The 12,016-nt window shown below is 44.2% G+C and overlaps 1 protein-coding gene across 3 annotated transcripts in view; it reads left to right on the forward strand.

Annotated features, from left to right (window-relative positions):
* Positions 1-11,822, forward strand: part of SNX5 (sorting nexin 5) — a 25,105-nt gene extending 13,283 nt beyond the window's left edge. For all 3 annotated transcript variants that reach the window (XM_027559661.1, XM_027559662.1, XM_027559664.1), the window contains 9 exons: positions 1,080-1,203; positions 1,893-1,988; positions 3,125-3,230; positions 3,313-3,388; positions 4,354-4,393; positions 4,488-4,574; positions 6,546-6,705; positions 9,854-9,939; positions 11,096-11,822. In XM_027559661.1, the coding sequence (XP_027415462.1) occupies positions 1,080-1,203; positions 1,893-1,988; positions 3,125-3,230; positions 3,313-3,388; positions 4,354-4,393; positions 4,488-4,574; positions 6,546-6,705; positions 9,854-9,939; positions 11,096-11,146 (826 nt within the window). In that variant the 3' untranslated portion in view covers positions 11,147-11,822. The remainder of the gene's footprint in view (positions 1-1,079; positions 1,204-1,892; positions 1,989-3,124; positions 3,231-3,312; positions 3,389-4,353; positions 4,394-4,487; positions 4,575-6,545; positions 6,706-9,853; positions 9,940-11,095) is intronic.
* The last annotated feature ends 194 nt before the right edge of the window (positions 11,823-12,016 follow it).

Consider the following 12,016-nt stretch of genomic DNA (forward strand, 5'->3'; position numbering starts at 1 on the left):
GAGAATCCCAGGGACAGAGGAGGCCTGACAGGCTACGTACAGTCCATGAGTTGGAGACGACTTAGCAACTGAACCACCTGGTGATACTGGATAGACTAATTTTTCTCTTTGCAAACAATGTTAGTCATGGAATGTTGGTCCGGCAAAGTGAAGAACTAAACCTTTGACTGTAATGTACAAAAGCTTTCTTCCCTGACGTTTGTTTACTGGAAATACAGTTGAAATTAGGTTGTAGCAAATGCTGTTAACAAGGAAGCATTCTAACAATGGCTACATTGATGGCTTGAAAGAAGTCCAGGTCTGCAAGAAGCTTATTTTAATCTGATTGTAATTCTTTGCAACAAACATGGATTCTTTATGCCATAGTTGGAGGCTTGCACAAACTATCCTCTTGCTCCTTCCTCTTGCCCTCCTCCTATTCATTGGGGTCCATTTCAGCAGTTTTTGCCAATATGCTGCCACAGGCCCAGGTGAGCTAGGCCCGGGCTCACACTCCTGCCAGGCCCGCATGGGCAGCTCTGAGGATAGAGCACCAAACTTGCAGACTTGGTCTTCTGCTGTTGAGCGTAGAGTGTGTAGGTTGAGATAAAGCCACTTTGTAATTTCTGATAGTTCCCAGCTTTGTTAGACACATGGCTGTGTACATGGCTGCAAAATTAAAGGACTGTCATGGTTTTAAAGAAGCCATTGTTGTGTGCTGTAATTGCACGTGGGTTTGGGCTTGACAGGTGTGTCCATCAACTCTGGTTATGTCACTTCCCCTTCCATGCTGCTGCTGCTAAGTCGCTTCAGTCGTGTCTGACTCTGCGACCCCATGGACTTCAGCCCACCAGGCTCCCCCGTCCCTGGGATTCTCCGGGCAAGAGCCCTGCAGTGGGGTGCCATTGCCGGCTCCTTCCGCTTCCATGGCTATTCCACAGATTCCCAAATGAGAGCTGCCTCATCACCTAACTGGATACTGCATTACGCCAGGCTGCTCGGGGCCGGTTCAGGTGGTGTGTGTAGCTGTGGGGCAGCGCTGGCGTCCCGGGAGTGGTGCTGGGCGGGGGGCTGAGCGGCGCGTGTGCCCTGTGTTGCAGGGAGTACCTTGCTGTCTTCAAGAAGACGGTGTCTTCGCACGAAGTCTTTCTCCAGCGGCTCTCCTCCCACCCTGTTCTCAGTAAAGACCGCAACTTCCACGTGTTTTTGGAATATGATCAAGATGTAAGTCATTTTAATTCCACAATCTTAATTGCAATGTACAAAAAAATACATATTTTCTGAAAAGTTGACTTTCAAAGTTGGATTTCCCTTTTCCCCTTCAGTTAATTTTGGGGTTATTTGAAAGTTGATCCTAGTTTTTTTCATCGAAAGGGGACATATGGTTGCCTTAAAAGAATACATTCTTTTTCTTTATTATATATGAGACAAGCACTGACTTACAAATTTCCTCATAGTCTTTAACCAGTGAATAATAGCATAACAACAATTCTACCCAGAATTTAAGGGCACTAAGACTTGATGCCTAGATAGTTTTTCAAAGTGTCTCCAGAGTCATAGAATATGCAAGAGACTCTGGGCCAGGAAGATCCCCTGGAGTAGAAGATGGTAGCCCACTTAAGTATCTTGCTTGGAAAATTCCATGGACAGGGGAACCTGGTGGGCTATAGTCCATGGGGTCGAAAAGTCAGACATGACTAAGCATGCACACACAAGACTTGGTACATAGATAGTTTTTCAGAATACCTCCTGAGTCAGAATTATCACCTGCCCTTAGGTTTAGTTTTGTTTGATTTTTTAGATATGGTTACAGTGGGGTTAAAGGTGGCTTGGGTGTGCTTACGTTACTTGGGATGTGTTCAGAACTTGATAGAAAATATATGTACCATTAATTATTTTGAATTTCTTTTCAGCTAAGTGTCAGGCGGAAAAATACTAAAGAGATGTTTGGTGGCTTTTTTAAAAGTGTGGTGAAAAGTGCTGATGAAGTTCTTTTTTCAGGAGTTAAGGTAAGTGGCCTTTAGCTGTTTAAGAAAATTCTCTTTGTGTGAATAGGTGACCTTTTCTTTCTTCAGAATAGGTATTTGTGAAACAAATGGTATTAGCTTCTCAAAATGGAAATATTTTCAAGTTTTGGTTATTTTTATCAACTTACTGAACTTTGGCTCATTTTCCCAAAATACCTGTTCTTTCCCAGGAGAAGGGATGAGAGCCTCACTCTTTGGTTTTTGTTGTCTCCTTTTCTCTAAGGAAATGACACTCAGTTATCCTTAAGAAAATAAGCTACGTGACCAGTCTTGGCTGTCTCCACAGCTGCACTGTCCCTGTAGCCCCAGCCTTGTGTGGAGTTGAGCGCCTGACTGGTGCTGTGCCCTGGTGTAGTGCAGGGACTGAGGTTTCTGTTTTGTTTACACACTGGATTTGTAGGCCTTTAGTAATGAAGAAAACATAAAACATGAGAAATAATTTTACCTGTTTCTTTTTATACTGTGGCTGCTAAGTAGAAAGTTCTAAGTGGCACATTTGGCTCACGTTACTTCTGCTGGACAGTGCTGTTCTGGAACATAAATAGATGTCCAGGTTTCTCAGTAGCAGCCTAGGTGTGGTTTATTTCTTTGCTCCTCAGTTACTGTCTGGTGTCTGACTTTGCCACTTGTGGTCTTGAGTAAGGAGACTAGGAGGTGGGTAACACAGGCCTGGTCAGAAGTTTGGAAGCTCTGGGGCTGTCTCTGGGTGGCGGTGAAGGTGTGCTGATACCTGTCTATAGTAGGGGTGTTCGGCATCCCTGGTCAGTGCCCCCCAGATGCCAGTATTGCATCCTAGGCCATGTTTCAGAAATGCAGGTATCTGAGACAAGGTAGCAACCCACCTAGCTGGACCACCACTTTAGTGGAATTGCCTCAGGAGGTCAGCAAGCTTTACTGGGCTGTGCTAAATGGCTCTTCAAAATGGTTCTCTTGATGTTTCTTGCCAGCCTTTCACTTTGGCTAATCCCTGGTGTGAAATGTTAATTTAAAAAATAATTTAAGTTTCGCTGGTCCTTACAGGTTAAGTTTCTTATGCCCAAGCTTATTTTTAAAATATAAAATATATACTCGTACGTAGAAGTTTTGCTTTTTTGAAACTTTTTTGCCTTCCCTTTTAGGAGGTAGATGACTTTTTTGAGCAAGAGAAGACTTTCCTCATCAACTATTACAACAGGATCAAGGATTCCTGTGCAAAGGCTGACAGGATGACCAGATCTCATAAAAGTGAGTGCACTCACCCACTAGCCCCCTACCTCTGCTCAAGTGCCAGCTCTGTTCACATGAAAGGACTGCCCTTGTTCCACAGATGTCGCAGATGATTATATCCACACCGCAGCCTGCTTGCATAGCCTGGCTTTAGAGGAGCCTACAGTCATCAAGAAGTAAGTTTTTGTTGGGAGACATTTTCTCTCATCCCCTAATTGAAAACTGTTGTGCAATTAAGAGTATAATGGATAAGGGCTGCATAGTTCAATTCTGTCCTGAGTACAAGCCCATCGAAGGTGGATGGTCTCCAGCATGCATTTTATACACCCTCCAAACAGGAGTACTTCTAAGCCGTCTATAGGGAATTCAGGGCACTTCTGTACCAAGTGTGGCAGCTGTTGTCAAGGACTTGATTGCTGTCAGACATAAATGTGTCTGTTTTGTGGGTTTTTTTTTTTTAAGTTAATTTTTGACTGCTCTGGGGCTGTTCTCATTATGGTGCGTGGACTTTTTGTTGCGGAGCTCAGGGCTCTAGGCATGCAGCCTCAGTAGTTGGGCACACAGGCTTGGTTTCCCTTTCACAGCATGTGGAGTCCTCCCAGACCAGGGATTGTCTCCTGTGTGGGCAGGCCGATTTCTATCACCTGAACCACCAGGTGATTTGATTAATTTGATTTGGAGTTGTCACTGAGTGAGGTTTTTCAGCGTCTCTATTCAGGTTATTTCTGGTATGAGATGGTACAGTTGGCCCCCTCCATATCCATGGGTTCTGCATCTGCAAGCTAGAAGAAACTGCAGATAGAAAAACATTTTTTAGAAAGTTCCAAAAAGTGAAACTTGAATTTGCTGCACATCAGCCACTATTTGCATAGCATTTACATTGTACTTAAAACTGTTTGTATCCATTTACATTTTATCAGGCACAGGAAGTAATCTAAAGATGATTTAACATATATAAGAGGGTGTACATGTATTATATATATCAGGAGCTTGAGCATCTGGATTCTAGGGTCCATTCAGGGTGGGGCTGGGTCCTAGAGCCACTGCTCAGCTGTTACCATGGAATGCCTGTTCTACTAGGCCTGGTCTAGTGGGTGGTAGTATATTTAAGACCTTAAGTCAGAATCGTGTATATTTGCAGGTACCTGTTGAAGGTGGCTGAGCTGTTTGAAAAACTTAGGGTAAGGATTTTTACATTGGTCTTCATAGTAGACATTTCATAATCTGTAGATTTCTTCTTAGATGATGGTGGCCTTTTGTTTTGTTTTTTAACAGAAAGTGGAGAGTCGAGTCTCCTCAGATGAAGACTTAAAGCTGACGGAGCTCCTGCGATACTACATGCTCAACATAGAGGCTGCCAAGGTGAGGGCTCCTCCCAAACAAGGCCTGGTGATGCAAGTGTATTCTCTGGGTTAGAAATGAAGGGAGATGGGAATTTGTTAGGATCATTCATGTAAGTGATGTCACCCTAAATAAAGAAGTAAACTGAGGCAAGCGCCAGTTTATTCAGGAAGAGCAGAGAAATTGCATGCCGCATGGGAAGCCACAGGAGATTGCATTGAAGGTCTGGAGTGGGCTGTATTTGGGGGCAAGGAGTGCAAAGACAAAGAGTTTGGGAAGGCATGTCATTGGCCTGAGGGCACCGGTCCTGAGCAGGAGCTCACTGGCTGGGCGCTCACTGCTCGGGAGGGGAGCTCAGGCTGGGTCTTCTGTGCATCAGGTGTTTGTGGAAGTTAGTCTCTCAGTTCCTTCGTCCTACTCTGAGGGTGCGTGGGTCCCCCAGGTTCAGATCTTCTCAGTGACGTGCCTTCTTAGGTGTGATACCAAGTCCTTAATGTGTGTTCTTCAGGGCCCTGGAGGAGGAGGGCTGGTGCCAATAAGTGTTTGGGGAGTTAATACAGACAGATAAGAGTTTGGGAAGTTAATATGCTGCTGGATGGGGACATAAGTGGACATACACCTAAGGGGCTCTTTGTGAGGCAGGAAGGGCTTTGGGGTTTGTTATCTTTTATTGAATTGTAGTTGTCACTGCATCCTTTGAGTCATGAAGCATTGCTTAACCAAAAGCAAGATGTAAGCAGAGTGACATTTGGGAATGGAACACGTAATCTCCACTGTCTACACTGTCCTGACTACATGTTTAAATTATTTTTATTTATGTCATCTTTCAGTCACTAAGTCATGTCCAACTCTTTGCGACCGACCCCATGAACTGCACACCAGGTTTTCCTGTCCTTCACTATCTCAAATTTGTCTGTTGCTCAAACTCATGTCCATTGAATCTGTGATGCCATCCAACCATCTATCCTCTGTGGCCCACTTCTGTCCCCAGTCTTTCCCAGCATCGGGGTCTTTTCCATTGAGTTGGCTGTTCACCTCAGGTGGCCAAAGTATTGGAGCTTCAGCATCAGTCCTTCCAGTGAATGTTCAGAGTTGACTTCCTTTAGAATTGACTGGTTTGATCTCCTTGCTGTCCATGGGACTCTCAAGAGTCTTATCCAGCGCCACAGTTAGTATCAATTCTTTGGCTCTCAGCTTTCTTTATGGTCCAACTCTCAAATCTATATATGACCATAGATGAAAAACCATGGCAAAGTGGTGTCTCTGTTTTTTAATATGCTAAGTTCATCATAGCTTTTCTTCCATAGAGCAAGTATGTTTTAATTTTGTGGCTGCACTCATGTCTAGTGATTTTGGAGCCCAAGAAAACAAAATTTGTCAGTGTTTCCACTTTTTCCCCATCTATTTGCCATGAAGTGCTGGGAACTGGATGCCAGGATCTTTTTTTTTTTTTGAATGAGTTTTAAGCTAACTTTTTCCCTTTCTTTCACCCTTATCAAGAGACTCTTTAGTTACTCTTCACTTTCTGCCATTAGAGTGGTATTATTATCTGCATATCTGAGGTTGTTGATACGATTTTTATATGAAATGTACTAAATTAGGCAGCATAAAATTTTAAGCTAATGGGGAAAGGTCATCAGGAAGTTGAAATTCTTTTCCCCATAGTTTAGTTTTATTTTAAGCGATTAGTCTTTTGACATGTTTTCTTTTGGGAAGTAACCCTGTGGTCATCACTGTTTGGTTCCTTCTCTTGATGCGTGTAGAGAAGTCTGGGAAGACTCAACATTGCATTAATTAATTGCCCTTCCCTGCCTCATGTTGAGATCTTAAGGGGTGGAAGTACATGAGGTGGCTGCCATCTGACCTTTCAGGCAGTAAACCAAGGTACTTGTCTGGTTCTTAGAGACTTTAGCTGGTCTTCCTGTTCTGTTCTAGAGATTTTTCAGTATAGGTTTAACTACCGTATATCATGTCTGTCGATTTGCCTTCTAGGATCTCTTATACCGACGCACCAAAGCCCTCATCGACTATGAGAATTCAAATAAAGCGTTGGATAAGGCCCGGTTAAAGAGCAAAGATGTCAAGCTGGCCGAGGCGCACCAGCAGGAATGCTGCCAGAAGTTTGAACAACTCTCTGAATCTGCAAAAGATGGTGAGTGAGGCCTCTTCTTTCTTTTTGCTATCTTTTTAAAAAATATTTTTATTAGCTTTGTCAGATCATCTTTGCAGGATGTGAGATAATTTCGTTGCTGTGCGTGGACTCTAGTTGTGGCACGCTGGCTGGCTTCGTTGCTCCTTGGCACATGGGATCCTTGTTCCCTGACCAGGGATCCAACTCATAGCCCCACCATTGCAGTGCCGATTCTTAACCCACTGGACCTCCAGGAAAGTCCCTACTTTCACTTTTTATTGGGAAACAATTTAAAAAGTTTACAGAGAGAAGTTGTCCAAATGGTGCAGAAGATGCGCACATGTCCTCTATGTCACCTGCACACGTTCATGAGTTCCTACTTGTGTGATTTTATAAACATATCTGGGTGGTTTGTTTGTTTGTTTTTTAACTGTTTGAGATTAAGTTATATCCTTAGTCGTTTTATCTGTAAAAACTTGGCTATGTTTCTGCAATACAGTTACCAATGTGGGTTGCATTTAGTTTTCACTCTAAAATCTCCCTTAATCTAGAAGGAACACATTTCAGGTTTAGTTTGGTTTTTTGTTTGTTTGTTTGGTTGGTTTTTTTTAAATCACGTTGTCTTTTGGAAGACCAATTTCTTTTTACAAATATTAATAGATGTCCCTTACTTTTGTTTGGTCTATCTCCTCACGATTGGGTTCTGGATGCTGTGTAATTGTGTCCTTTCGAGGGCATCACATTTGAGGATATGTTGAATCCATCATCCCCTCATATCTGTGTGTTTTGATGACACAGTCAGGGGTTTGTCCACTGTGTACTTGACTTTTTTTTCCTGCGAGCCGCTGATGAGACCAGGCATCGCCCTTCCTCCCGGATGTAGCCGAGGCAGTTGTCTCTCCTGCACTCCAGCTTTCCTTTCTCTCCCTTAATTTTTAAAATCATTTTTACTAGAATGTCTGGATTCCTATTTTCCAGAAGTTTTAAAGTTTTTCAGTGTATTAAGCTATTTTGGTGTTTCTACCGTCCAGAGTGAGCCTATGGGCATGCCTTTAAGCTGGCGTGTCCTATGACACCCCCATATTTTTGAGCGTTTAGATACTCTGTTTTAGTCTTAGACTTCTACTCCAGCGCTGAAAATCACCATCTCTTCCAGGAGCCCATATTGAGTACTCTCTGTGTACATTGCTTCTGGGGCGGTGCTTCTAGACCCTTCCACTGACGGTGAGGAAGTGTCAGGGTGTGTGCATACACACCTACTCCCCAGGGATCATGAGTCCATGATAGTGACTCAGTTCTGGTCCATCTCCACGGTTCTTTCTTACCCTCTACCATTCCTGGATAATGGGCTTTTTAAAATAATTTAGGACTTCCCTGGTGATCCAGTGGTTAAGACGCCACACTTATAATACGGGGGGAACAGGTTTAATCCCTGGTCAGGAAACTTAGATTCCACATGTCAAAAATAAGAAGATAAAATATAGTTTTATAACTTTATTGGGAGATGGCATACCATTTCCATTAAATATGAGTGTAATAGGTGGCCTTTTCCATAGGGGATCTCAGTACCGTGAAACTCTTAGGGGCCATGGAACATAGCAGAGCAAAAGTTGAGGACTGTGGTCTTACAGAATGTGAATGTACGTTATGGTGGATTGTGTACTTGATTCATCCTCAAGACACCCTCTCCCTTCAAAACTCTAGGTTTCCATGTGAAACCCATATCTCATCATAAGACTGTTCTCTCAGAATGTTCCCCTCCTCTGTGGATCTGGAGGGTTCTGCTCCTTTGTTTTGGCTGAGTCTGGCCAGGACCATGGGGCCCTCCCTGGGAGGAACTGGGCTCCTCTGTGCAGAATCTCTGCTCATGGCCTGTGGACACGCCCATGTGGCTGCCCTTGGGATTTCTTTTGGAGAGTCACCTCCTCCTCTCTCAGTTCAGTTCAGTTCAATTCAGTCACTCAGTCGTGTCCGACTCTGCGACCCCATGAATCACAGCACGCCAGGCCTCCCTGTCCATCACCACCTCCCGGAGTTCACTCAGACTCAACGTCCATCGAGTTGGTGATGCCATCCAGCCATCTCATCCTCTGTCGTCCCCTTCTCCTCCTGCCCCCAATCCCTCCCAGCATCAGAGTCTTTTCCAGTGAGTCAACTCTTCGCATGAGGTGGCCAAAGTACTGGAGTTTCAGCTTTAGCATCATTCCTTCCAAAGAAATCCCAGGGCTGATCCCCTTCAGAATGGACTGGTTGGATCTCCTTGCAGTCTACTTAAAGTAAAATTTTAGCTTAAAAAAAATAGCTAATTTAAATGTATAAGGAAAAAGGAGACTTCAAAGCTACCACATTGAAATCTCAGGTAATTATATAGACCAGAGTTAGTGGCTTTGATAATTTTTGTGTTTTTCTTTAAATGGTGCCAATTTAGGCCGAACTCTATTGCGGAAGGTTTGTGCTGATGGCATTTGATAAGCCTGGATGTACTGCCTGTAAAAGTGCAGTGTCCTCTAGGATACGAAGATGAGTGGCTCTTAGCCTCATGGCCCTAGGTTGAGGCTCTCAAGTTGTGGCTGACTAGATGGGAGCTGTTGGACAAGCACAGCACAGTGGGCAGGCGTCTTGGGAGACGGATGGGTGTCTATTGAGTTCTGTCTGGTCCTGGAGGGAAGGAGGAGAGCTTATAATGACACTCTGCATGACCAGCCTGATTAATATCTGAACTACTGTCAACGTCAGTATGTTTCTGAGTTTTTTACGTGGCTCTTAACATGACATTTCTTTTCTACTCAGTGCTGTGTAGATAAGGTCCGAAAGGGTGAGTTTGCTTCTCGGACCTTCAGCACCCCCTGAGGCTGAGGGGGATTTGATCAAAGGAAGTTTAAAATAATCCATAAAAAGACCCTTGCTGCAAGTCTGTGCGGCCCACCCTCTCCCCGCCCACTCCCCACACACACTGCATCCTGGAGGGAAAAGGCCAAGCAGCTCAGCTCAGGAAACCCCAGGTGTTCAGGGACAGTTTCCATGTCAGGTGTGTGTACCGATGGCAGAGAAGTGAAAGGTGAGGTGTGGTGGGAACCAGAGCTCTGGAGATCATTTTGTTTGTGAAAATGAGGTATGGAAGTTAAAGATGGAAATTGCTCAGTTTTTCTTGGTAATCTTTCTTTTGTAGAGCTGATCAATTTCAAACGGAAGAGAGTGGCAGCGTTCAGGAAGAATCTAATTGAAATGTCTGAACTGGAAATAAAGCATGCCAGGGTAAGTCTTATCTTCACACGAGTCAGCTTTGGAGGGTGTTTTTCAAATTAACTTCCCAATTCACTATTCCAGTATCGTCATGCAGTGGGGGCTGGCTTTGTGGCTTAATCCCCTGTGGGTGGGTGAGAGCCACTTGATGGAGTATTTTTTTCCACTGCAAACCAAAAATCTGAAGTGTAGTCTTGATGAAAAGCTGCTTTGTGAGAAGAGCATTCTTGGTGGCAGTTACCCTGCTTCCCTCCTGACGCCCTGTGGGCCATGCTGTGGAGGGCTTGTCCTAGTAATTTGTAAGCAGCCATCATAGCAATTGCAAGCTTAAGTTTGCCAATTTACTAACCTTAGACTTCTGATACTAATTCCTTTTTGGTTTAAAAAGGAAGAAAAACGTCCTCATGTATGTAATGTGTGTAGGATAATTTAGCCCAGAAGAGATGGAGAGCAGTGGTTCTCAGTGCTGGAGCACGTTAGAGTCCTACTCGAGCTCTTCAGGGTTTTTGTGCCCACGCCCAAAGCTCTTTGGGTGGTTCCTGGGTGCAGCTGATCCTGACCCCCTAGGGTGCTGTCTGGTCCAGGGCGGTTGGGTCAGTGTCACTGCTCATCTGCACTGGTTAAAGCAGGGAGACTGGACATTTGTGTGTGTGTTGAATTCCTTTATTTTGATCACAGCAGAGATGTTTCCTCACTTGGTTCTTTAAGTCCTACTGTATCTGACCTTCTAAATTGGAGTTTTAAAGTATCGTCTATGTGTCATTTATACATAATGTCCTGAGTATTCTAAGTTATTTGAATTCCTTTAAAGTGAGAACTTTGTAAAACATATCCCGCCAAGTCCTATGTGAATATTTATCATTTGTAATCTCACCCACAACTGATTTTTAGCAACTTTTTATCCAGTCTTTCCAAGGCCTTTGACCTCTCATTTATATCACGTGTAGGTTCAGCCACATCAGCGGGATTGGCGTGGCTACAGTGGGAGCAGACCTAGGGTGGGCGTGGGCTGGGGGTGCTGAGAGCAGTGACCAGGCAAGGGGACTTGTGGTTCAGGTGTCACTGCGTGAAAAACAAGCACCAGCCCAGACGTCCGTGGGTCTGAGGCCTGAGCTCAGCTGACTTGAGGTGCGAGGTCTGGAGCATTCACTGGATTCCTTTCTTCCAGAACAATGTGTCCCTCCTGCAAAGCTGCATCGACCTGTTCAAGAACAACTGAGTGAAGGACTGAATGTGAAGAAAGCCCGCATCACTTGCACTTAAATCATTACCACAGAAGATTGATTTGATTTATCTTGACTTCAGTTTAAAATTATGTGAATACATATTTTGATTTCTAAAGATCTTAACACTTAACCATGTTGGTTTAAAAATATTTCTATTGCATGCTCCTTGGACATAACTAATCTTGATGCAGTTAATACCTCAGTGGGTAGAATCTTAAGTACTGGGTTCTCCTCTAATTTGTAGTAATGAAGAAGGGGTTCTGGAGCGAGTGTAATCAGCAGGGGCCCTGCACATGTCATCTCCAGTTTCATGTGCTCGGGTCCCTGTAATTTAGGGTAGGTGCCTGTTAATAGCAGATGAGTCAGCTACTTGTTGCAGGTGACAGACATTCCATCCCTTTGTCAAGTGATTTTCCCCTTTCTTACTCTCACAGATCGGTAGTCACCTTCAGTTGTTTGTACTATAACAAGAGCAAGAAAAATATCATATCTTTATATATACCCTTTGCAACTCCATTTTTGTAGCTGGGATACAAATATTTGTGGGGAGAGGCTTATCCTGAAGGTATAAGAACAACTAATGTGAACCCCTCCCTTCCTGGTGGGGGCACAGTATGTGTGTGCTTGGACGTTTTATAAAGCATCCAATAAAATAATCCATGCTCTCCTGTCTGTGGAGTGATTCTGGGGGAAACAGGCCCAGTGCGCCGGGCTGCAGCCCAGCTTTGGGGTGGTGTGGTAGTTGCCTGGCGCTGTCCTGGCCTCTCTTCTCATCCTCATTCACAGGACAGGCCTGTTCATAAGGGTCCATCTGCCCCATTGTCCGTCACTGAGCCTTGAGGTGGTGTCCGCCAGATTTCCAC

Source organism: Bos indicus x Bos taurus, chromosome 13 (assembly GCF_003369695.1).
Source record: "Bos indicus x Bos taurus breed Angus x Brahman F1 hybrid chromosome 13, Bos_hybrid_MaternalHap_v2.0, whole genome shotgun sequence".
In the NCBI taxonomy this organism is placed as follows: Eukaryota; Metazoa; Chordata; class Mammalia; order Artiodactyla; family Bovidae; genus Bos; species Bos indicus x Bos taurus.